Below are 26485 nucleotides of genomic sequence, written 5' to 3' on the forward strand. Positions count from 1 at the left end.
GGCATAACCTACCCCATAGCTTGACGTGCATGCACGTTAATGTAGACTACAACAGCTGTGATTGGTCCGCTTTGCAACCAGAGACAAAAAATATCTAAGGTAGCGGCGCATTTTCTCCCATATATTTTAAGATCTATGCATCATATCAACTGATCAGTGATCGTGTCACTTTGTATTTGGACCCTTTAAAATTTGGATTTTTCGGGAGCATCTGCTGTTTTTATATTCTGTTTATGTTTCATGAAATTACAAGTTAAAAATAGACAAAAAGACAACTGTTTAGAACTTATAAACAGAACATTTCTAATTTGTCAGCAAATTACAAAGAACATGATAAATGAAAAAAAAAAAATGGTTAAAATCAATTTTAGGTTCTATGTATTGTCACTGTATAAAAAGGCCCTTCCATTAGTGTTCCATTCTTCTCCTCGGTTCAGTTTGTCTTGAGTCATATGCACAGACTTGTTTTGTTGTGTGTTATGTGTCACAAATTGTACTGGGTTTCTAGAGACCAAGCTTGTCAGTGTTCAGAGCTGACAAGTTGACAGATGTGGTTAGCGGCTTTGTAACCCTGCACTCTTCCTGCTTGAGTGTTTGAAGTCCTGTCAACTCCTACAGGCTTACACACAAATACTTAGTCTCCTCCATACTGGCATAGACAAATACACCATCCATATCTGAAGTCTTGGACTGCTCTGTAGTCTCTTGCTAGATGAACCTCTTTTCCAGTCTTATTCTGTTGCTGTGCTCTTTCTGCCTAGCAACAGTGCTTTGCTGTGGGCAAGCAGGCTGCTGGTTGTATGATTTTCTCTGAGTGGCTGGTTGACATCTCTGAACCACAAGCCTGTGGTCTTGGCATTTGGAATTGGTTTCAGATTTGGCATCACATTCAGATATTTGTCTGCTGTATTTGCAGAAATAGCATTTTGTTTTCCTATAACAATGCTTGCCCTGATAATCCAAGTTGTCATCCAACCACCACAAGGGGTTTTACTGAAAAGACATAAAACTGGGGCAGATTTTGCATATGCAAATGTTGCACTGCACCCACATAATGATTTACTAAAACTTTGATTGCTTTTCAGTGTTTCCTTTAGGATTTTTTTTATCAGCGGTGCTGCTGTGCGTGCGTGCATGAGCCTGCAAGGCCGGACCCATATTTACTCACGTCAGTGGAGTAATAGCTTAAAATGACCTTAGAATAATTATAGATGGGTTATTCATGTTCGCCTTGTAATGTGTGTGTTTATTATTTACTAGGAGCTTTTGACACTTGAAGCGCTCAGAAAATCACTTTCACTATTTTTATTAAACATAAACACTAATAGAAAATATAAACCTATCTAACAGAACATACACGTCACCACAGGGCTCCAGACTCTGAGAGCAGTGGCACTGGTGCCACCAAGTTGTACAGATGGTGGCAACAGCACCTGATTTGGTAGTAAAAGTGGAAAAATATATACACTACCGTTCAAAAGTTTAGGGTCACTTACTCATTCTTTTTTTTTTTTTTTTTTCACATTTTAGAATAATAGTAAAGTCATCACAACTATGGAATAATAGAAATGGAAATATGGGAATTATGTTGTGACTAAAAAACTCCAAAATAAATCAAAACTATGTTATAGTTTAGCATCTTCAATGTGGCCACACTTTGCCTAGATTTTGCAGAAATGTACTCTTGACATTTTCTCAACCAACTTATTGAGGTACTGTATCACCCTTGGATGCTTTTAAAACAGTATTGAAGGAGTTCCCATCTATATGCTGGGTACTTAGTGGCTGCTTTTCTTAATTATTCGGTCCAAATCATCCATTTCAAAAACTTTTTTTATTTTTTATTTTTTTAGTTAGTTTTGTAATTAAACAAATTAATATGTTGGCACAATTATATTTTTGTCTACAAAACTAATTTCAAACATTTAAGCATACGCCTTCAGATCAAAAGATTTTTAAGATCATGAGAAACATTTCAAGCAAGTGACCCCAAACTTTTGAACGGTAGTGTATTTTTTGTCCTTAATTAAATTAATGATAGAAACAAATAAAAATGGTGAAATTAATATATATTTTATATTATTTTGCACTGAAATACACATTAGACAGTATAGCATTGATTTTGACTTGATGCAACAGCAACATCTGTAAAAAAGTTTATTTATATATAGGCCTACCTAATTTATATAGGGCTACATTTAAATATTCTGCATGCGATCCTACTGATATTAAGTCATGTCTTTGAATTTCTGAAGGCAAACAAAGCCAGTTACTTTTTCATACAATCAAAGAGCAGATTCTAGAACAGATTTTAAAATGAAGAAAAACTGATTGCTTGGTCCATAATAATTATGAAAAGTTGCCATAGTTCCTCTATTAGTGTCCATAGTTTTAAGTGATATTTGTAACTAGATAATTAAATAGTACTTTATAAATAATATACAGATATTTAGTATGAATATATAACACATTGCACATCTGCTAAAATACAATTGTTAACACAGTAAGTGTTACTATAGTAAATCCAGGGTACAATTTTGTTAGGGTGGTGATGTGTGGATTGTACAGCCAGATAATTTATGTTCTGGTCAGTGTTGTTTATAATGGTGTGCTGTTAAACATGGTTTAAACTCGTTCAATCACCAAGTCAAGAGACTTTAAGGGTTTTCATAGGGTTTTTCCACAGCCAAATTCAAATGAGTTTTGCGTCTTGCGCCACGTTTCTCGCAGTGCTGTTTATAATGATTTGCGCTGCATGGGTGAGACTGCTCTGCGCTCGTGCTGCTCTGTTAATTGAGCTGGTTGATAACTGATCCGGGTAGCGGCTAGTGCTGTTACGTTCCGTTTTTCTAATACGAAACAGAAAACAGATGTGTCGCGCATAAACGATGAGAGTTGGCAAACTCTGTAGTCCCACCGGTGTGACCTCTAAAAAAAACGTAAGTCTCACCGGTGGTTAAAATGATTGCAAGATGCGACCATTTTGTCGCAGCGCCGCTCCTGAATGCATATAGGGGAAACACTGCTTTTTTTTTTTCTTTTTTTCACCAGATTACAAGAAAAATGAAAAACAAAACAAAAACAACATTTTTACATGCCGATGTATCGTGCTACGATAAACCGTTACACCCCTACCATCAAAGTTTACATTCCCTTGATTCTAAATGTAGTGTGTTGCCTTCTTGACCATCAATGAATGTTTACACCTTTTCTAATAGTTGTGGATGAGTCCCTCAATTGTCATAAGTGTAAAAAAAAACTGATATTTTTTTTACCAAAAGATTTTACATTTTAAAAATAAAAATCATACAATATTTTCCTCACTCTGTTCATTACTGCCAGTAGTGGGGTGTAGATTCAAATCAAAATAAAAGTATGTGTTTATAACTATTTATAACAGAAATGACCTGTGTTGAGCTTTAGGGTTTAATAATAATGTTGTTGTTGTTGTTTGTTTATTTATTTATTTGTGCAGGGCCCACTATAAAAAAACATTTAAGCAACATATTCTTTATACTTTTATAGTGGGGCCAGCACAAAAAAATACATATATTTATATTTTTCATTAAAAGTTAAATGCCATTCTATGTTTCATTAAAGTTTATTTAGCAAAACAATACATAAAATAAATAATGCAAATGATAAAAAACAACAACAAATAATCTTGTAGGTTTTTAATTAGCAATAAAACGTGGAATAAGTATAATGTCACTCCATGACAGCTGTATAATGTCATAAACACTTTTGCTGGAATACATGGCATTCTGAATTTTTTATTTATATAATTGTCAACACATTCCAACTGAAGCTTCAAGAATAAAGTCATTCTTGCAATTTTGACAACCTCATATATTGTACAGTTGAAAGCATAAATTTGTGGAAAGGTTTTACAGATAAATCATTGCTGATAGTTTCTTTTTGGAACTATTGGATATCGGTAAAAAATCTGCCAGTAGTTGAAGAAATTATTATTATTATTTTTATTCCCTCGTGTTCCTCTGTAGCTGGCGCTGAAGGATTCTACATTTAAAAAAAATCTTTGTTCTACAGTATAAAAGCAGCCTCTAGAGGTGAAATAAAAATAATCACTGACACCTCGTGGGGATTTACTGAATCTAAATCTTTCATCTTTGACAATATTCACCCATATTTTTATCCTCACTTCAATGCATATTTTGTTATTTTGATTAGATAATCAAATGTTCTAAATTAAAGCAGGGGTATGCGAAGGAAAATGCAAGTATACAGACACGTGCCCCGTAAGCACATATATTGTGTCTCCAACTTCATATCTTGTGAATAATAATTAACTTTATTCCTCATTAAACCTAATCTGTTGCAATATATATTACAAAGCCCTTCATCAAGTGAATGTATAGACTATAAAAAGCTTAATTTGGTAATACTTAGCCCACATATAGAGCATTGTAACAGAGCCAAGTGTCCGTTATTTAAAAATAAGTCCACAGTGTATTTTGCGCTTGTTTATAGTTAAAAGTCCTGAGTTATGCACCAAATTGTCATAATTTTCTGGTTAGTATTGGGATTTTGGTTGCACAACAAACCGTATCTGGGATTTTATTCATTTTTGACTCTTGGTACCTCTATGTCTGTGCCCATCTTAGTAAGGAAAGACTGAGAATTTTTTTTTAACATTCTATAAATCTGCCAATAAATCGGTTAGTGGACTTTTCTGCCACCTTAGTTGTCGTATCGGCAAAATCCACTATCGGCTGACCTCTAGTAAATTCAGTTATTATTTTGTCAGATTTTTTTTATTTAGTACTGCCCTTGCTACATTACAGATATTTACACATTCCACAAAACAAAAACAATTTACACAAACCATCCAGTAGGGGTGTAACGATTCTGTCAGAAGGAGACAAAGAGACCCAAGAGCAGAGGAACAGTTCACAGAATTTGTTGACAATAAGTATTCACTTCAGCAGGGCTGGTGAAGCGTGGTGAACCCGGCACCGACTGCAGTACGAAGGCGATGAGTGTGTTCGTCGGTGTGTGTGCGTTGTGGTCGTGTATAGAGCAGATCCACGAGGAATCCTCCACGAAGGGTGTGTTTGTAGGTGTGTATATGCGTCGTGGTAGTAAGGAGCAGATCTGTGGGGAATCCTCTGTTGAAGAGTCGTGTGTGCAGAGAGAACAAGTGCACAGCAAACTGGAAGGTAACCACACTCCAGACAAACAGGTGGAGATGGGCAAACAATATAGATACATGAGACAGGACCAACTAAGGCAGGGAGAGTGAGGTGAGTTACTTGAACACACAACAACAATCTAACAAAGATCATGACACAATGAAGGGTTTAAGTAGGTAGTGAATCAGTGGAGAAACAGGTACTGCAGAATGCTAATTAGTGGCATGATCAGCATTCACATGGGAACAATCAGTGTTCCTATGGAAACACTGATCACGCGTGCCGGCAGCGCCTGAGACACATGAGGGAGAGAATTAACAAAACAAACAGAAAAAACCGACGAACTCACCAGGACCATGACAGATTCACTCATCTCACAATTCGTTTTGGTTCACGATATTGAACTCACAGTTCTGTTCGGTTCATGATTCTTTAAACTAAGCCTGAATCAAGAAAAGTTATGATTAAAAGTTTTTTTATTACTATTATTACTTTATAGACGTATGCAAGACAGTTTGTTTCCTTAAAATATAGTTAAAATACTGTTCTTAAAAGTGTTAAGTGATTGATCAGACTGTACTACGACTAAAATTCCACCCTGAACATGGCAATGGTGACACCAAATGGAAATCTTAGCTAATAATTCTGCTTACTGAAAATATGGAATTATGTTAGATACATATGCTGCTTATACACTGATACATTTAAAATATTTTAATTAAAATTATATTTTTCTAAAATAGTATTGTCTCTGATTACATCAAAGTATTCTTTCCAAAAATACATATTTAATGGAAGTGCATGTTTATCCAGTTAAATAATAATAATTTGCTGATTAAATCAAATCAGACATGACATTTGACATTAGGATTATATTCCCCCATAGCATTATTATACATAATATTCAGCATTATATACAGTATAGTAGATTAGTATGGCTTTCTCATTAAACCTGTGTAAACTTGAATTTTCTCTCAGGCAGTGTCAGAGCAGATCACTCTAACGCTTCATTTGCGTGTGTTGGATAGAACAGATGCTAATAATAAATAAAAATAATAATAAAAACATCCCATATTGGTTCTACATGTAGTGTGTTGCCTTCTTGACCATCAGTTACTGTTTACACCTTTTCTAATAGTTGTGTATGAGTCCCTCAATTGTTCTAAGTGTCAAAAACTGGATGACAATCTCATATTGCCACTGTTGGGAAGAACTCAAATGTACAGAAGATGCTGGGAAACCAAAGAATGTGGAGTACCTGGATGATTTTTCTTAAGATCAGTGGGCAGCTTCACTGCCCAGGACAAACCAGAGTCTCATGAACAACTATCACAAAAGATACAAACAGTCATTGATCATCAAGGAAGCAATACTATACAGTATATAAAGAACCAAAGGGATGTAAACTTTTGAACAGGTTAATTTGTGTAAATGTAGTTGTTATTTTGTCTTGTGGATAGTGATGTTTATAAATAAAAATTATTTAATAAAAAATAATTAAGCTTATCGGTCAACGATAAACCAATTTCAGCACAAATGCGTTCGGTATATAGAGAAAAGAATGTCTAAACAGTCATCTGCATCTAGTGAAAAATTTGTGAGAAACTGTGAAAAATTTTTCTCAGATGCAGTGTTGACATTTTCAAGTTTGCATTAGAATGGTTGGTCAGTCAAAAATCAAACTTTGTAAAAATAAAGCTTTGATTGAAGAAAAATATGCATCTCGTATTTTTGGAGTTTCAAGCTGTTCACCACGTACAGCGTGTTATTGTCAATGATTAATCTATTTTCAATCAATAATGTTAACTATTCTAATTTCTTAAAATTTGCAATCCTACTTGTAGAATTTATGTAAATATCTGTTATTTAAAATAGCTTCATCAAAACAGTACTAAATAGAATACAAAATGTTCTTTTAATGGCCCTTCTTTTTTTTAAATTACATCTTGCAGATTCTGCAAGGGGGGTGCAAACTTATGCAAACTACATAACTTTTCCTTGGTGACATATTTAAACCAGAATGTTTAAGTTTTCAAGGCACATGTACATGATGAATGAACATAGTGACAATGCAGAAATTACCCAGACCTACTTCCATATCTTTTGTATTTGACATTTGGTTTGTTTAAAGTGTCACTCTAATTTTCTTGAAGGCAGAGAAAATAGGTGCCATAGTGCAGTGGGAGTGAGGGCAGATTAATGGTTGTTTACAGAGGCAGACAGAGAGTGAGTGAGTGACAGGGCTATTCCTGAGCCCTATGGTATTCAATATTTACATCAATGAACTGGCAAGGGCTCTAGAACAGTCTTCAGCACCTGGGTAGGGTTGCACCATCTGTGCGTAAGTTCTCATGTAAGTTACGACATAAAGTTCACACTAAGGGCTTAGTAACTACTAGTTAGTTTGTAACTAAGTCAGTGCTTAATTTGTTTGCACCACCTGTTCTTAATGCAAGACTTAAATAGTAGTTCGTAAGCTCTCCGTCAAGTAATGCATAGTCCCATAATATGACGTTTACCTGTATTTATCCAATAAGTAGCCTTCACATTTGTACACAGAAGTGTTAAAAAGCTGTGAAATTCAGTTTGATGTTGTTACGGTTGATGTTCAAATCTTGTTTGCTCACGTAACTGTCAGCTGTAATAAATTATATCCCCATTAAAATACGTTACTAATAAAAGTAGATTTGATAAATAGTATATTTGCCCTATGTAAATAACAATATTTTAGGAACTGTATCTAAAATAAATTAGGGGTGATAAATACTAATACAGCAGGCTGGAAAAACAGACATTTATTCATTTTAATATCCTATATGTATTTTGAATGTGTTGAAACTTGACACCGGGTGACACACCCTGAAAACTGCACCGTTTGAACAGTTTCATGCTGAAGAGCCGCTTAAAAGTACGTTTGTTTTCTCTCTCTCTCTCGTAAATGTCAACATCATAATGTATGTCGAAATGATTGATGCCTGTCACGCAAAACATGAGCTCATTGATGTCATAAAATATCAGTCTGCTTTTTTAATCCAACCATTACTCCTGGTCGGAGGCTTCCATAAATATTTAGTTTATACGTAGGGTTACATTCTACCTCTCTTCTCTAGTTTAATGGTGCAACGCTCAAATATTTAGTAGTGCGTAAATTGTGACTTAGCGCCCATTTATGCCACAACTAGGCTAAGTTTGAACTTACGCACAGCTAGTGCAACCGGCCCCTGGTCTCACTCTACTAGACACTGAAGTCAGATGCCTCCTGTTTGCAGATGATCTGGTGCTGCTGTTGCCCACAAAAGAGGGTCACATAATGCTATTCCAAAAAAGACCCAGTTGCCAAGCCAAGACCAACATCATAACTTCATATTAGACAACATGTCCTTAGAACAGTGGTTCACAACCCTGATCCTGGAGGCCCCCCAATACTGAATATTTTTAATATCTCCCATTTCTGACACATCCAGTTCAGATCTTGGAGTCTCCACTAACGAGTTTATGAGTTGAATCAGTTGTGTTTGATTAGGGAGATATCCAGGAACAGGGCTGGTAACCACTGCCTTATAAAATAGTAAAACAGGAAACTTCAAAAAGGCTGTGTACGACCATAGAGACATAAAGAGCTTTTGGCATGAAAACTCTTTTGATTTCCAAAATCAGAAAGCCCTCCTCCTCTGAGATTGTACACAGGTCAGTAATAGATTTCATATTAGATGACCATGGTCATTATCACACATAGTGTCTTTGTGGGTATGGCATTGTACATTCACGGATTCTAAGCAATAATATGAAATCCACGCCATCAGGACTGATGCTAATGGGACACATCTTTTGCGCAATCCATCTGGTTTAGTTTTGCAGTGTTTGCAGTTGCAGTTTGCAATGTATTTCTCGTCAGTGCCAGGGGTGGCTTATATATACAGGATGTTATGTGTGGCTTAAAGCTAAAATGAAGGATATTTCCTAAATGCTATTAATAGAGCAAGTCCTTTGGTTTTCAACACCACAGCCAATGATATGATTGGATTTTTAGGGCCTCTGTGTGCAGAGGGAATTGTCTTCTACTGGCTGATATGGAGTTTGTCTCTTCCTCACAACTTTATAAAAACATACTCACATTATTCCAAGTCTTGAACACAGAGGGAAGCCAAAGTTCACTGTGTGGATACTGTGCAATGACACCATGCTGGATAAGTTCTAAATTGTCTGTTGTTTTCCCATCAGGTTTTAAATGAGGAATGTGACCAGAACTGGTACAAGGCAGAACTCCATGGAAAAGAGGGATTTATTCCTAAAAATTACATAGAAATGAAGTCACACCCGTAAGTATTTGCTCTTATTAGCCAATAATACACTGAAAATTGTCTTCACAAATAGATATTTCATTATTTACACAAAGAAAGCCCCTTTGAACCACCTTAAATTTCCCCAAGTTAGTTAATGCAGGAAAATTTAAATTAGTGTTGAATTGGGGGTTCTATTAGGGATTAACTTTGTTTTTCATTCTGCTTGTCACAATGTCAGAGTTTAATCCAGAACATTCAAGGCCTTCATCTCTACCCTCAGTGATATTTTGTGTGTTATTTTTTACATAGTTTTTTTGTTTTATAAGTAGGAGTTAAATATGAGATAGGGTTAAATTTAGAAAGAGGTTAGGCCGAAAATTAAAAATAAATTAGGGTTAGGATTAAGAGGAGGTTGGGGGTCTGATTAGGGTTTGAAAAAGGTGGGGATATGGGTAAGGATTAGGAAAAAGTTAGAGGTCAGTTTAGGTTTAAATCAGAGGTTAGGATTAAAAATAGAATGAAATTATAATTAACACCTCAATGATGATAAATTAAGAAGGAAAGAAAATTCCAGATAAAAAAAACACAATTGTTCATTGTTAGTTCATGTAAATTCGTAGTGCATTTACTGATTTTAACATATACAACTTTTAATTAAAAAAGTTTTAGTACATGTTGAAATTAACATTAACCAAGATTAATAAATGCTGTAAAAGTATTGTTCATTATTAGTTCATGTATGTATTTAACTAATGTTAACAAATGGAACCTTGTGTAAATTTAGTCAATATTTCGTCATGTCATATTCATGAATTTTAGTTTGATTTACTCTGATGAAAATGCCATATAATTTTAGTTGGGCTGTCAATTTAACATGTAAATTTAGTGAAATTAATTATGTGAAAAATAACGCATAAAAAAAAATTTACGCAATTAATCATGACCTGACCTGTACATAAATTTAAGAATGTTCTTTCTATCAGAGCAATACAACCTTGATGTACCACCTTGATGCAGTAGGGGGTAGTCAGCGCTATGTTTAAATTGGCACATCATCCTAAAAAACACAGTGCTTAGGACTAGAGGCGCTGAATACTAGTGAGTTGCTGCACTACCAAAGTGAGACACATCAAATGTCTGATGCATGAAAACATAGACCAACAATTAAAAATAGAGCAGTGAGATGTAGGCCAATAATAGGTTATGTTCAATGATATATAAATAAAACAAACAATATTTTCACTTTTAAGAACACACTTTTTGTATTGTCTAAATTTTGTATATATATACTGTGTATATGTATGTATATATATATCAGTGTGTGTATATACAGTTGTGCTTAAAAGTTTGCATACCCTGGCAGAAACTGTGAAATTTTGGCATTGATTTTGAAAATATGACTTATCATGCAAAAAAAATGTTTTTTATTTAAGGATAGTGATCATATGAAGCCATTTATTATCACATAGTTGTTTGGCTCCTTTTTAAATCATAATGATAACAGAAATCACCCAAATGGCCCTGATCAAAAGTTTACATACCCTTGAATGTTTGGCCTTGTCACAGACACACAAGGTGACACACACACAGATTTAAATGGCAATTAAAGGTTAATTTCCCACACCTGTGGCTTTTTAAATTGCAATTAGTGTCTGTGTATAAATAGTCAATGAGTTTGTTAGCTCTCATGTGGATGCACTGAGCAGGCTAGATACTGAACCATGGGGAGCAGAAAAGAACTGTCAAAAGACCTGCGTAACATGGTAATGGAACTATATAAAGATGGAAAAGGATATAAAAAGATATCCAAAGCCTTGAAAATGCCAGTCAGTACTGTTCAATCACTTATTAAGAAGTGGAAAATTCGGGGATCTCTTGATACCAAGCCAAGGTCAGGTAGACCAAGAAAGATTTCAGCCACAACTGCCAGAAGAATTGTTCGGGATACAAAGAAAAACCCACAGGTAACCTCAGGAGAAATACAGGCTGCTCTGGAAAAAGACGGTGTGGTTGTTTCAAGGAGCACAATACGATGGTACTAGAACAAAAATGAGCTGCATGGTCGAGTTGCCAGAAAGAAGCCTTTACTGCGCCAATGCCATAAAAAAGCCTGGTTACAATATGCCCGACAACACCTTGACACGCCTCACAGCTTCTGGCACACTGTAATTTGGAGTGATGAGACCAAAATAGAGCTTTATGGTTACAACCATAATAGCTATGTTTGGAGAGGGGTCAACAAGGCCTATAGTGAAAAGAATACCATCCCCACTGTGAAGCGTGGTGGTGGCTCACTGATGTTTTGGGGGTGTTTGAGCTCTAAAGGCACAGGGAATCTTGTGAAAATTGATGGCAAGATGATTGCAGCATGTTATCAGAAAATACTGGCAGACAATTTGCATTCTTCTGCATGAAAGCTGCGCATGGGACGCTCTTGGACTTTCCAGCATGACAATGACCTTAAGCACAAGGCCAAGCTGACCCTCCAGTGGTTACAGCAGAAAAAGGTGAAGGTTCTGGAGTGGCCATCACAGTCTCCTGACCTTAATATCATCGAGCCACTCTGGGGAGATCTCAAACGTGCGGTTCATGCAAGACGACCAAAGACTTTGCATGACCTGGAGGCATTTTGCCAAGACAAATGGGCAGCTATACCACCTGCAAGAATTTGGGGCTTCATAGACAACTTTTACAAAAGACTGCACGCTGTCATTGATGCTAAAGGGGGCAATACACAGTATTAAGAACTAGGGTATGCAGACTTTTGAACAGGGGTCATTTTGTTTTATGATTGTGCCATTCTGTTATAACCTACAGTTGAATATGAATCCCATAAAAAACAAAAGAAATGTGTTTTGCCTGCTCACTCATGTTTTCTTTTAAAATGGTACATATATTACCAATTCTACAAGGGTATGCAAACTTTTGAGCACAACTGTGTATATATATGATGTAATGTATTTGAAATTGTCTGAATCATAATTTAGTATTAAATGTTATATTCATAATTATAATATATTCTAAATTACTTTTTAGGTGGCAGTTAATATTGATATGTGATTAATTCTATTAATTAATTGGCAAATGTTATTAATTCAATTAAAAATTTTAATTGATCAACAGCCCTAAATTTAACAGCCAAAAACAGCATGTTTTAGTTGATGGTAAAGTGCAAAATGACAAAAATATGTTTTAAACTGTAACAGACCAAACTTTAATCAAATATTCAAACATTTAGAAAAATTTATACTCGTTTATTAATTTAAACATTTATCAGATATATAAAAGTTACAACAAAATACAATGTGAAAACTGTCCTTGTGAAAACCTGAGCTCCTGAAATAATGGCATGTTATGAATACACTGAATCATTAGCTACTTTCATACTCTCTAACTCTTCATACTTTAGAGACTTATTAATTTTTTTCAGGATTTAGACAGTTTATATTACACATTTTGTGGATATGGTGATTGATCTCGTGTATTAATAGGATGCGTTTGTGTGAGGTAATTAACCTGTTTTTAAAGCAGTTCATTTTGCTGGTGTTCAGCTCTTTCTGTTCACGCAGATCAAGCGGGGAAATGACCAACATATTGGATTACTGGATTAGGTCAGGGGTTGTCAAACTTAAATCAGGTGCCCCCAGAGAGGCTCTACATTGTTTTATTATTATTGTTGTTTTATTGTTGTTTTTAATTTTTTGCTATATGTTTGTAATGAGTCATTTTTGATCGGGCATTAAGAACTAGAAGAAATAAGAACTTGGATAAAAACTTAAAATTTAATAAGAATAAGAATTTGAACTTGAATAAAGTGCAGTGAACTGTTGAAAAATACATTAAATTAATGAAAGCAAATAATTGATTATTATTGTTTTTGTATATGCTGAATTATATGCATCTAGAAAAAAATTAAGGGTGGGGATTTTTTAGTAAATTTGTAGTCAGGGACTTTAACCCACTTAAAATGAGTAATCAATTACTCATAAATTAAGTTGCACTACAGAACTTTAGGCTCTCTAGCGAAATCTGTGGTTGAAACCTAAAATTTCAAGTAACTTACGAAGGAACATTTTTGCGTGAGTTGTTTTTTTGGCCCTGCTCACTGCACGGATGAATCTTGTGTTTTGAGGTTACCTGGGCATTGCCTGTGATCAACACTCGGAGACATTCATCTGCAGAGCCGGAGTCATGATGTGATATTTTCACTTTCATATTATGTTATTCGATTAAACATTTATAATCGATATATTACTTGCTTTGAGGAAAATAAACAACACTATTATTTACATATTTTAATATGATTATTCAAGTGTTTTATCCACCATTGTATTGTACTACATATATCCCAATGTTTGTATTGTACTACATATATCCCATATACTTGTGATATGGCGGATACAAGTTCAGTTGAAAATGCTCTATTTTTATATTGCAATCTACAGCCTCAGTGGACAATGCAAGTAAACCGTAATACTATTGTAGTATTTCTGCACACAATAAAACCAAACTGAAAACACAAAAAGAGGGTTCCATAATGATGGTAATGAAATATACTTTATTAAACATGAAAAAAATTCAAAAATATGCAATGAAACGATTACAATAATCAGTTTCCTCAATCGTTTCTTTGGAAGTAAAGTCATAATAGATAGATGGTTACAACACACTAAACAAATTAATAAGTTCATTACTGTTCAAAGAAATTGGTACATTATTAATAACTTGAGATTAGTATACTAGGGCACTATGATTTCTGCGATGCGGAAAACACAAACGGAATTGCGGAATCCAGTCATAAAAATTGAATTAACTATAAAATATGGAATGACATTAAAAAACAAATTTTAGCAAGGTAAATTACAAAAGATTGTAAAGTTATGCACAAATGTAATGAGATTACAATGACGAACAGCACTATACGGTCACATTTCAGCACTGTCACACGGACAGTGACTCTCTTAAGTAGCACTTAACCGCTAAGATCGATCGTTATTGGGAAACGCAGTCCTGATCAGTTAACACAATGTCCCCCGAGCAATGTTCCATTCATTAAAGCATAACAACAAATATAAGCTTATACAACCCTACCAGAAAACATTTCCAAGAATTATACCAAGTAAACAACTTAGCCAAACAGTTACCAGTTAAATATTTATCCGGAAACTGATGTCCTGCCGCCGCCGTCCTGAACTGCCCTGAACAGCCATCGCTTCCTGCATGTGAGATAATAGCCGACTCGTCTTCTCTGTCCTTAAGATCATCACGTAAACATGCAGGGACGAATGACGGAAGCCTGTGATTTCGAGCCAAATCTGACCCGACAGCTTAAAATATAAATTATTATTGTAGGCTTACCATAGTGAATTGGGGTAAGACAAGGACAGGGTTTTGACACTGATTTTTATGTACTTTCTCAATAATGGACTTTTGTTAATTATTAACAAAAAACAAACATCTTAAGTAGTGCATCTTTTAAATAACAAGTACGACACGTGCATGACATTTTTAATTGCTTTTATTCACAAATGTTACCAATAACGATTTCAAATTAAGCCAACTTTAACAAACTATGCTTTTCTTTTGAGGGAAAAAAAGTATTTATTAAATATACATTAATAAAAAAAAATAATTAAATAAAATAAAAGATATTTGCACTCACCCGAGCTTACAAAGAAACCAATACTGGCGGCATTAGAGGGGGTATTTACTCTTATACGGATAGAAATCTCATCATGGAAAGGCCAAATGTAAATGCCCTCCGAGGCGGATATAAATCCGATCACTCAAAACCTCCAGAGGTGGTTTGAGATGCATTCCAGATGAATCTCGGTCAACTGAAACTGCATCTGGCTGCTCAAGCTACATATATAAACTTTGCCCAAACAGTGCTACGTCAGCATAGGGAAAATGTGAAACGTATAAGCTGTTACCAAGTATTTGCATTGGGCTCGCGTCGCAATAAATAATACCAAATTAAGAAACGGATGGACGTTGTAGGAGAGACAGTACTTTTTTCTTCATTTATTTGAAGAAACTGAAACTAAACACTGACAATGAGCGCAGCTGATGCGCATGATGCACCTTACCTACGAGAAGCCAGAGGGCAAAAATACACAGCGCACACACAGATACCCACACAAAGTCACTTGAAATCAAATAATAAATCACATCTTTTAAATTCGTTCGGAATTGAACTCTGTTTTATTTGCATGTAGAACATGAATTGAAGATTAGATTTATATCCATTTGGCAGAGACACATTGATGTGGCCACTTGTACAGTAAATGGAATGTGCTTATTCAATAGGATAGCAATTCGATCAGTAAAAACGCATGAAGTGACAAAGTGTAAACAGCCCCAGAGTAACACACATATAAATGTTGGCTTTTTAAAAATGTGCTTTGCCCGTGTTCAGAGATTTAACATACAAACACAAATACTGGTCTGATAAGTTTCCAACTTTCTCATACCGCTTCACATTTTCTTGCAACCATAAAAGCAGATCCTCATTCATTGATATGCATGACTCCAACAATAACCGGATACCAGTAGAGTAGAATTCAATAAGAATAAAAACATTTACAAGTACTGGCATATTTGCCTTTGCCTGAGGGCACAGATGACATGATGTCTCCTCTCATCCAACACCTCGATGACACATATCCACAGTGCCCCCCAGTGGACTCAGTTGTAACTGTGAGATTTGGTGAGAGATTCAGCAGGAAAGGACAGGATAATTAAGCAATACACACTGCAGCCAAATGTGCAAAGGAAATATTTGCGATATTCAAGTAGTGTTTTTAATAGCAACTAGCTGGTGCAGAACTAGTACTCGATTAGTCGGTTACTCGTGCACATCCCTAGAAAAAATGCAGTCAAGTGTGACCTATCAGTGTGAAGGATGAGCTTGCATTGTTCTGCAATGCAGCTCAACCAGCGGTTCAATATTGGTCAGGGACAGTCTGAGATCATCTTTAACTTGTGCCCGATTATGGTTTTAATTCTTTTAAAACCCTGCAGAAAAATGGAGAGCTGGATGCGAAAGGCAGAAGCACTTTTATAGCTGCGTATACATATACACAAACTTCAGCAGATGAAAGCTAACTCATTATACTAAAGGTAATGTTTTTGTAATTTTTGTTTTTTATTTGAAGATGAAGTTGGGGTATATGCTGCCAACACTCCTCTTTTCCCGTAGGGGTGCACCAGATGTAACAAGGGGGACTCGGAACCTCATATGCCTTGAGGCTGTCAAAGATACAAAAAAAAGGGCCAGTAAAACACACTGTGTTTTATTGCTAATTCTTTGTGTGTGGTTCAAAACTAGGCCAACACATCCTGAATCATTTGCACAGTTCTGAACAGATGGCTGTAGATATCATGGTTCATGATGAAGCCAGATAAAGTCAACAGAACAGAATTCATACCAGTAAAACAGCATGTCAGCGTCCTCATCTAACTCAATGAGATATAAGCAAAATCTCAATATAAACATTCAAAAACTGTCCAAAGACCTTGATAACATGGCAACTGTATTGTAAAAAAAAAATCACGTTTTAGACTTGATTAGACAAGCTTTTCCAATAACAGGCTGTTATGACCGATTTTGATGGAGCGTGTCACATATGTGTGTTCATTGGAGTCGGTAGGTATGCAATTTTTTGTGAAATCTATCATCTCTGACTGGCCCAAAATCTGCAGACTGGTTCAGTTACAGGAGATTATCAGCTGGTCATTTGATCTCAACTTGAATGTGTGCCCAACACCATATGTAGAGTAAAGCACAAGACCCATATGACTAGAGTCTTCATCTCATGTGAGTGTACATTAAACATATTTTTCAAAAATGCTATTCATTTCTTTTTCTTTTTTTTCTTTTTTTTTTTTTTTACATTTTTATAGATTCATAGACATATAACAAATAAAAAACACAACATACACTACCGTTCAAAAGTTTTGAAACACTTGACTGAAATGTTTCCCATGATCTTAAAAACCTTTTGATCTGAAGGCGTATGTTTAAATGTTTGAAATTAGTTTTGTAGGCAAAAATATAATTGTGCCAACATATACATTTATTTAATTACAAAACTAAAATGTAATAAAAAAAATTAGTTTTTTGAAATGGATGACTTGGACCGAATAATTTTAAAAAGCAGCCACTAAGTGCCCAGCATATAGATGGGAACTCCTTAAATACTGTTTAAAAAGCATCCCAGGTTGATACCTTAAGAAGTTGGTTGAGAAAATGCCAAGAGTACATTTCTGCAAAATCTAGGGAAAGTGTGGCCACATTGAAGATGCTAAAATAGAACATAGTTTTGATTTATTTTGATTTTTTTAGTCACAACATAATTCTCATATTTCCATTTCTATTATTCCATAGTTGTGATGACTTTACTGTTATTCTAAAATGTGAAAAATAAATAAAAATAAAGAATGAGTAAGTGACCCTAAACTTTTGAACGGTAGTGTATATACATTGAATCAACATTTAACCCTAATACCCCTCCTCCTCCCCAATCACCAACCCCACACAGACCCCCAACGAACACCCCTGTGGTCACAAATAGAATACACACACATGTAACTTATTAATTAACTTATTAATGCTTTTAAAGATAGAACTCTTTAAAAGCATTATTAATATCAATGGCCGAGGTACATTTCTTTCTGTGTAAAAGTTTAGCAATTAGCAAAAATCACTGAGTGCACCTTTAATATGAATTCAGGCCTCAATTAAAGCAGTACATCTCAACATCTAATATGCACATTAGGGGTGGGCTGAAGTACTTGGAAGTGACATCAGTGAATGAAAATGCATTAATTGCTTGACTTTATTTTTTCAACAGATCGAAATACAATAACAACTGTACTGTACACAATCAAAAAGGGAACTTATTTTGTGTTTGGTTATGCCGTCATTTTCTGACGTACCTTGCAGTCTGATTCAGCAGACAGCAATTTGCGTCAACAATGACATGGTGACTTTCAGTCTGGGGCATCGCACAATACTCTGGAGATCTTTAGAGGGCATACACACAGTACGCATCCTTCCTTTTAAACAGCTTGACGGTGTGCAGCTGAATGGAACAGAACTATTTAACTTGACATGCTGTCTTAAAACATGACCCTCATGCCATGATTATTCAAGTACTTGGTTGGTGTATCTATTGATTACTCAAGTACACAAAATGCCCATCTCTAACACACTCAATACCTCTAATTAAATTAAAGGGATAGTCCACCCAAAAACTGAAATTCTCTCATCATTTACTCACTTTCATGCCATCCCAGATGTGTATGAATTTGCTTTCTTCTGCTGAACACAAACAAAGGTTTTTAGAAGAATATGTCAGCTCTGTAGGTCCATACAATGCAAGTGAATGGTAACCAGACCTTTCAAACTCCAAAAATCAAATAAAGGCAGCATAAAAGTAATCCGACTCCATTGGTTTAATATGTGTCTTCTAAAGCAATGCAATCAATTTGGGTGAGAAACAGAGCAATATTTCAATCCTTTTTTACTATAAATCTAAATTTACTATAAATTCGTTTGTGTTCTGAAGAAGAACGGTCATACACTTCTGGGATGGCATGAGGGTCAGTAAATTATGAGAGAATTTTCATTTTTGGGTGGACTATCCCTTTAACATACAAGTTCAGCTTTCTGAGAGCACAGTGCAGCTTATCAGTCCAGTATTCTGCCACACTGCAGCTCATCATAATATAATGTCTCTAATACATGCAAGTGTCTTAACTGCTGGTTTTAAATTTTTTCTGGACATAGCTGGTTTTATGGGAAGATTCCCCGTGCAAAGGCAGAAGAAATGTTAAATAAACAGAGACATGATGGAGCTTTTCTCATTAGGGAGAGTGAGAGTGCACCAGGAGACTTCTCGCTCTCTGTCAAGTATGTATTATTCTATTCTATTCTTTTTCTCTGTGTCATAGCCAATTTTTATGTGACTGAAGTCACATCAATAAGGTCTTAAGAACAAATGCTGCTGCTTTTGAGATTTTGATCCTGTAATTGAATCATATTAAAAATTGGAGGATGTGAATGAATAATTGATGCAATGCAGCAGAAAATAGGGCCGCTCTCAGCACTTTATTTGTGTTTTTTGCTAATTCTTTGTGTGTGGTTCAAAACTAGGCCAACACATCCTGAATCATTTGCACAGTTCTGAACAGATGGCTGTAGATATCATGGTTCATGATGAAGCCAGATAAAGTCAACAGAACAGAATTCGTTTTTATATGTGCAATATCTAAGTGAGATAAATGCTGCTGGCTAAGGTGCAGTTCTCTAAATACAGTGTGTTTTTCCTTTCCTGCAGATTTGGTAATGATGTCCAGCACTTCAAAGTCTTACGGGATGGAGCGGGGAAATACTTCTTGTGGGTGGTCAAATTTAACTCGTTAAACTCCTTAGTGGATTATCATCGGTCTACTTCTGTGTCCAGAAATCAACCCATTTTCCTCAGGGACATTGAACAGGTACCACAGGTAGGACTTCTGCTCTACAGTGCTGTATTTGTAAATCCTTTATTGTTGTTTCTTATGGGGTTTCTTCTTTCTATATATAGTAAGTGCTGGGAAATATAGAATAGAAGCCTTTATTTTTGTCACACATTATACACATGTTTTTTGCATATATACAGTGAAATACAATTTTTTCCACATATCCCAGCTAAGCTAGGGTCAGAGTGCGGGGTTAGCCATAATACGGCGTCCCCGGAGCAGATAGGGTCAAGGGCCCAACAGTGGCATCTTGGCTTCACTGGGGCTTGAACCCCTAACCTTCTGGTCAGTAACCCAGAGCCACCACTGCCCCTATATCGGATATTCACAAATACTCACCATGATTGTTCTGGCGATATTAACAATAAGCAATATTGTGAATATCGCTTTAGTCGTTTCCTAAAAACAGTGTCGTTAGGTTCTTTATACCTCCTTGCATGTACAGTAGCTCGCAAGAATAAGAGCATTAAGGCCAGTATATTAATAATGTCTCTGAACTTCAATTACATAAATGACATTAGAACTGGTAAGTTCAATTCCTATCCATTTGAAAGAATCAATTCAAAACTCTGGTTCCATGATTTATTTGTTTCATCACTTAAATCTTCATGGAAGTCCCCGCATGGCATTTTTCATGTATAATTGTTTTAGTATTTAAATATTGCTGTTTATTACTTTGTATTGTTATATTTGTGCATATATATGAAAGTGATTGAATAGAATTTTTCATTGTGTTTATTTAGTAAAAAAACAATGGGAAAATGTCTCAATTATTTTTTAACTAGATTATTTTCTACTGTATTTTACTTCTTACTTTAATAATTTTTAAACTAAAATGGCTGTTTGTTTGAACTGATGGTTCCTTTGAAAAATAAAAACCACAAGCCATTTCATTGCAAATATGTACAAATAAATAATATACACTCACTAAGCACTTTATTAGGAACACTATGGTCCTAATAAAGTGTTCAATGTGGTATTCTGCTGTTGTAGCCCATCCGCCTCAAGGTTCGACATGTTGTGCATTCTGAGATGCTATTCTGCTCACTACAATTGTACAGAGGGGTTATCTGAGTTACCATAACCTTTTATCTCAAACTTGTCTGGCCATTCTCTGTTGATCTCTCTTATCAACAAGGCGTTTCTGTCCGCAGAACTGCCGCTCACTGGATGTTTTTTTTTTTTTTTTTAACCATTCTAAGTAAATTCTAGAGACCGTGTGTGAAAATGCCAGGAGATCAGCAGTTAAGGAAATACTCAAACCAGCCCGTCTGGCACCAACAATCATGCCACGGTCGAAATCACTGAGATCACATTTTTCCCCATTATGATGGTTGATGTGAACATTAACTGAAGCTCCTGACCCCTATCTGCATGATTTTATGCATTGCACTGCAGCCAAACGATTGGCTAATTGGATAATCGCATGAAAAAGTAGGTGTACAGGTCTTCCTAATAAAGTGCTCAGTGAGTGTATATACTGAATATCTTCAAAAGGCTGAAAAATATTGATGTACTGTATAATATTTTTAGCTATATTGCCCAGCCCAAAGTGTAAGATTTTCTAATCCAATGATCTAAGAACTGATAGAATTGCAGTTACAGCCTGGAAAGAGGTTTGGAGTCAGTATCAGCCAATGTGGATAAATTCATAATTCTCAACATTTCCATTTCTGTTCCACAGCATTCCACGTATGTTCAAGCTCTGTTTGACTTCGACCCTCAAGAGGACGGAGAGCTGGGTTTCAGACGTGGAGATTTTATCCAGGTTCTGGACAATTCTGATCCTAATTGGTGGAAGGGTGCCTGTCACGGACAGACCGGAATGTTCCCTCGCAATTATGTCACACCTGTCAATCAAAATATGTAACTTTGAGAAAAAAGAACCGCCTCAGTTCCACTGCTTAAAGCACCCATACGCTTCCAGCTGGGTTACCACGGAAACAGAAACCACAGTGAGATGGAGAGAAAAGGCTCAATTGGTGATGTGAATGCCGATTGGTTGAAAGAAAGAGACTGTGCTGTTTGGATGGTTAACATTGTATGACACAGTATTGGCTGTATGAGAAGAGTGTTCCAGACTGATATGTTGTGTGTGTGCTGTGTATCACATCAACTTTGCTTTATATGTACATTTCATGTTATATGACATCAACAGTACTGAAGAAAAAAAAAATTATCTATTTTATGTGAAGGAAAGTCTTGATATCACTCGCATTACACCACTGAAAGACTTTGCTTTGCACCAGATTTCATTTTAAAATAAACTCCATGTTATGTTTTAGTTGTTAAAGTGTGTGTGTGTGTGTGTGTGTGTGTGTGTGTGTGTGTGTGTGTGTGTGTGTGTGTGTGTGTGTGTGTGTGTGTGTGTTTCACATGTTTGTCTCTTTTTTTCATCTTTATTAGTGACATCATGAAAGTGTTAAATTTTGTGTGGGATGATCAAACATAAATTCATGCCATAATCAAATACTTTTCTCTTACATCAGGATAACTTGAAAATGTAATGGTGCCAAAGCTTCTGTAGCAAATAAATGATTTTTATAAAAAATATTCTTATTATTATTACTTTTAATTAAGCCTCAAAATATGGCACTTGGATATATGAGTATGTTTGACACTGTAATATTATCCCACATACCGGTAAATTACACAGAATAAAGATATTTCCAATTAAACCTCCCAGTACACTTATATGTGAAAATTGTATTTGATTAAATATCAATCTGCTTAGTAGTGAATGCAATAACCATTCATCAACAAAATCGATGATTTGGAGATTTTCAGGTATCTTGTAACATCCTAAAAGTATATATTTACTTTTGTTTTATGTACACTGCCTGGCCAAAAAAAAAGTTGCACACTCTAATATTTCGTTGGACTGCCTTTAGCTTTGATTTCGGTGCACATTTGTCATGGCATTGTTTCGACAACCTTATGCAATGTCACATCATTTATTTCCATACAGAGTTGCATTAATTTTTGGCCAAGATCTTGCTCTGAAAAGCCTTCTCCAGCATATCCCAAAGACTTTCAATGGGGTTAAGGTCAGGACTCTGTGGTCGCCAGTTCATGTGTGAAAATGATTCCTCATGCTTCCTGAACCACTCTTTCACAATTTGAGCCTGATGAATCTTGACATTGTCGTCCTGGAATATGCCCATGCCGTCAGGGAAGAAAAAATCCATTGATGGGATAATCTGGTCATTCAGTACATTTAGGTAGTCAGCTGACTTCATTTTATTGCCGCAGAATGTTGCTGAGCCCAGATCATAACACTGCTTCCAGAGGCTTGTACAGTGGGCACTATGCATGATGAGTGCATCGCTTCATGCGCTTCCCTTCTTACCCTGACGCGCCCATCACTTTGGAATAGCGTAAATCTGGAATCATCAGACCACATGACCTTTTTCCATTGCTCCACAGTCCAATCTTTATGCTCCCTAGCAAATTGAAGTTGTTTTTTCCTATTAGCCTCACTAACAAGTGTTTTTATTTTTTATTTTTTTTTTTGGCCACACAGCTGTTTAGTCCCAATCCTGTAAGTTCTTGTCACATTGTGCATTTTGAAACATAGCCGTGAGTTCTACTGTCGATTTTTTTTATGATGTGACTTCACCAGGCGTTTTAGTGATCTCTGATCACGCTTATTCAAGATTTTTTTCTGACCACATTTCTTTCACGTAGCTGACAGTTCACTCTATCCTTCCAGGTTTTAATAATGCGTTGGACAGTTCTTAACCCAATTCCAGTGACTTCAGCAATCTCTTTAGTTGTTTTCTTTGCTTGATGCAGGCCAATAATTTGCCCCTTCTTAAACACAGTAACATCTTTTCCATGACCATGTGATACGCCTTCCGACATGGTTGTTTAAGAAATGAGAAGCTACACAGTGCAACAGTTGGGGTTAAAATAATTGTTGCCAGCTGAAACACATTAATCACTGCAATAATGATCCAATCATTGGCTCTTAAGTATCTGCTTATTTAAATCCAAACAGCAACTTTTTTTTTGTTTTTTGGCCAGGCAGTGTAGTTATTGTATGACTGGGTTAAAGAAGACAACTTTGAAGAATGTTGTAGTGAGACATAATGGAGGGAAACTTCCTTTCGACAACAAAGGGCTGAACATTCTCAGATTGTTAGCTTACTGATATTGTTATTATGCAGTTTGTCATTATGTCATGAAACATGATTGTCATCTAAGGCAGCCATACAACTATTTTAATAATGACTGTATTACTCATCACAATTTACAAGAGGTGTTGGAAGCCTCCTTTTGAAGCTGAGGGTGTTACATGGTGTCACCTGAGGTTGCTACTAAATTTCTGTTGTTTTCCTTTTTTTAATTATTATTTTGTTTCCTTCTATGATCCTTTTCCTGTTTGACTAAAAGTAAACCATCATGTGCATCACTTTTTGATGATTATTATAATTAATATTTTTACCTTTGAAGTGGAAACCCATAAACTGTTAACATCAGTTGTTTTATGCTTGTTTAGGTAATCTGTAATTTGTTCTCTTGGTGGCAGCTTCAAATTATTTTTAAAATGTTCAGCTGTAATGAATTATGGTTCTTGTCCACAGAAATGAGGAGTCAGTATTTAATGGAATAATGTTTTATGTTGTTATTCAGCCATTCCATTATATCAGATGCTGTAAGGCTCAACAATAGAACTCACCAGGCATCTGTTTGCTGTCTGAGTAGTGCATTTCCATAATGCTGGAGTTTATGTACACCTTTTTATTGTATGTACTGAAATGCATGAAAAACTTTTATCCCTTTAAGTGTTGCTTTTGTTTGTTTGTTTGTTTTTTGCTTTTTTAAATCACTGATAATATTTTTGGGTGGTTTACATGACTTAGTTTTTTTACTTTTAGTTCAGTATCTCAGATAAAAATGTTATAAAAAATTTCAGTCAGTGTTATGAATAAAATTGCTATGTGGAATTTTGAGCTGAACAGCAAGATGCTGTCCTGCAGTACATTTTCATGTCCCCTTTATACATGTCTTAATATACAGTGCATCCGGAAAGTATTCACAGCGCTTCAGTTTTTCCACATTTTGTTATGTTACAGCCTTATTCCAAAATGGATTAAATTCATTATTTTCCTCAACATTCTACAAACAATACCCCATAATGACAACATGAAAGAAGTTTGTTTGAAATCTTTGCAAATTTATTACAAATAAAAAATGAAAAAAAAATCACATGTACATAAGTATTCACAGCCTTTGCTCAATACTTTGTTGAAGCACCTTTGGCACCAATTACAGCCTCAAGTCTTTTGAGTATGATGCTACAAGCTTGGCACACCTATTTTTGGGCAGTTTCTCCCATTCTTCTTTGCAGGACCTCTCAAGCTCCATCAGGTTGGATGGGGAGTGTCGGTGCCCAGCCATTTTCAGATCTCTCCAGAGATGTTCAATCGGGTTGAAGTCTGGGCTCTGGCTGGGCCACTCAAGGACATTCACAGAGTTGTCCCGTAGCCACTCCTTTGTTATCTTGGCTGTGTGCTTAGGGTCGTTGTCCTGTTGGAAGATGAACCTTTGCCCCAGTCTGAGGTCCAGAGCACTCTGCAGCAGGTTTCCTTCAAGGATGTCTCTGTACATTGCTGCATTCATCTTTCCCTCGATCCTGACTAGTCTCCAAGTTCCTGCCACTGAAAAACATCCCCACAGCATGATGCTGCCACCACCGTGCTTCACTGTAGGGATGGTATTGGCCAGGTGATGAGCGGTGCCTGGTTTCCTCCAGATATGACGCTTGCCATTCAGGCCAAAGAGTTCAGTCTTTGTTTCTCATGGTCTGAGAGTCCTTCAGGTGCTTTTTGGCAAACTCCAGGCGGGCTGTCATGTGCCTTTTACTGAGGAGTGGCTTCCGTCTGGCCACTCTGCCATACAGGCCTGATTGGTGGAGTGCTGCAGAGATGGTTGTTCTTCTGGAAGTTTCTCCTTTCTCCACAGAGAAACACTGGAGCTCTGTCAGAGTGACCATCGGGTTCTTGGTCACCTCCCTGACTAAGGCCCTTCTCCCCCGATCGCTCAGTTTGGCCGGGCGGCCAGTTCTAGGAAGAGTCCTGGTGGTTCCAAACTTCTTCCATTTAAGGATGATGGAGGCCACTGTGCTCATTGGGACCTTCAATGCTGCAGAAAGTTTTCTGTACCCTTCCCCAGATCTGTGCCTCGATACAATCCTGTCTCGGAGGTCTACAGACAATTCCTTGGACTTCATGGCTTGGTTTGTGCTCTGACATGCACTGTTAACTGTGGGACCTTATATAGACAGTTGTGTCCCTTTCCAAATCATGTCCAATCAACTGAATTTACCACAGATGGACTCCAATCAAGTTGTAGAAACATCTCAAGGATGATCAGTGGAAACAGGATGCACCTGAGCTCAATTTGGAGTGTCATGGCAAAGGCTGTGAATATTTATGTACATGTGATTTTTTTCTTTTTTTCATTTTAATAAATTTGCAAAGATTTCAAACAACCTTCTTTCATGTTGTCATTATGGGG

General features: G+C 36.1%; 1 protein-coding gene across 1 annotated transcript in view; it reads left to right on the forward strand.

The window, feature by feature from the left end:
* The window catches only part of LOC127446600 (growth factor receptor-bound protein 2-like), a 50027-nt gene extending 24852 nt beyond the window's left edge, over positions 1-25175 (forward strand). Inside the window, exons 3-6 of the mRNA XM_051707649.1 lie at positions 9375-9472; positions 19230-19352; positions 19780-19948; positions 21648-25175. Of these exons, the coding sequence (XP_051563609.1) occupies positions 9375-9472; positions 19230-19352; positions 19780-19948; positions 21648-21833 (576 nt within the window). The 3' untranslated portion in view covers positions 21834-25175. The remainder of the gene's footprint in view (positions 1-9374; positions 9473-19229; positions 19353-19779; positions 19949-21647) is intronic.
* Positions 25176-26485: the final 1310 nt, after the last annotated feature.

The sequence above is a fragment of the Myxocyprinus asiaticus genome, chromosome 9 (assembly GCF_019703515.2).
Source record: "Myxocyprinus asiaticus isolate MX2 ecotype Aquarium Trade chromosome 9, UBuf_Myxa_2, whole genome shotgun sequence".
NCBI lineage: Eukaryota > Metazoa > Chordata > Actinopteri > Cypriniformes > Catostomidae > Myxocyprinus > Myxocyprinus asiaticus.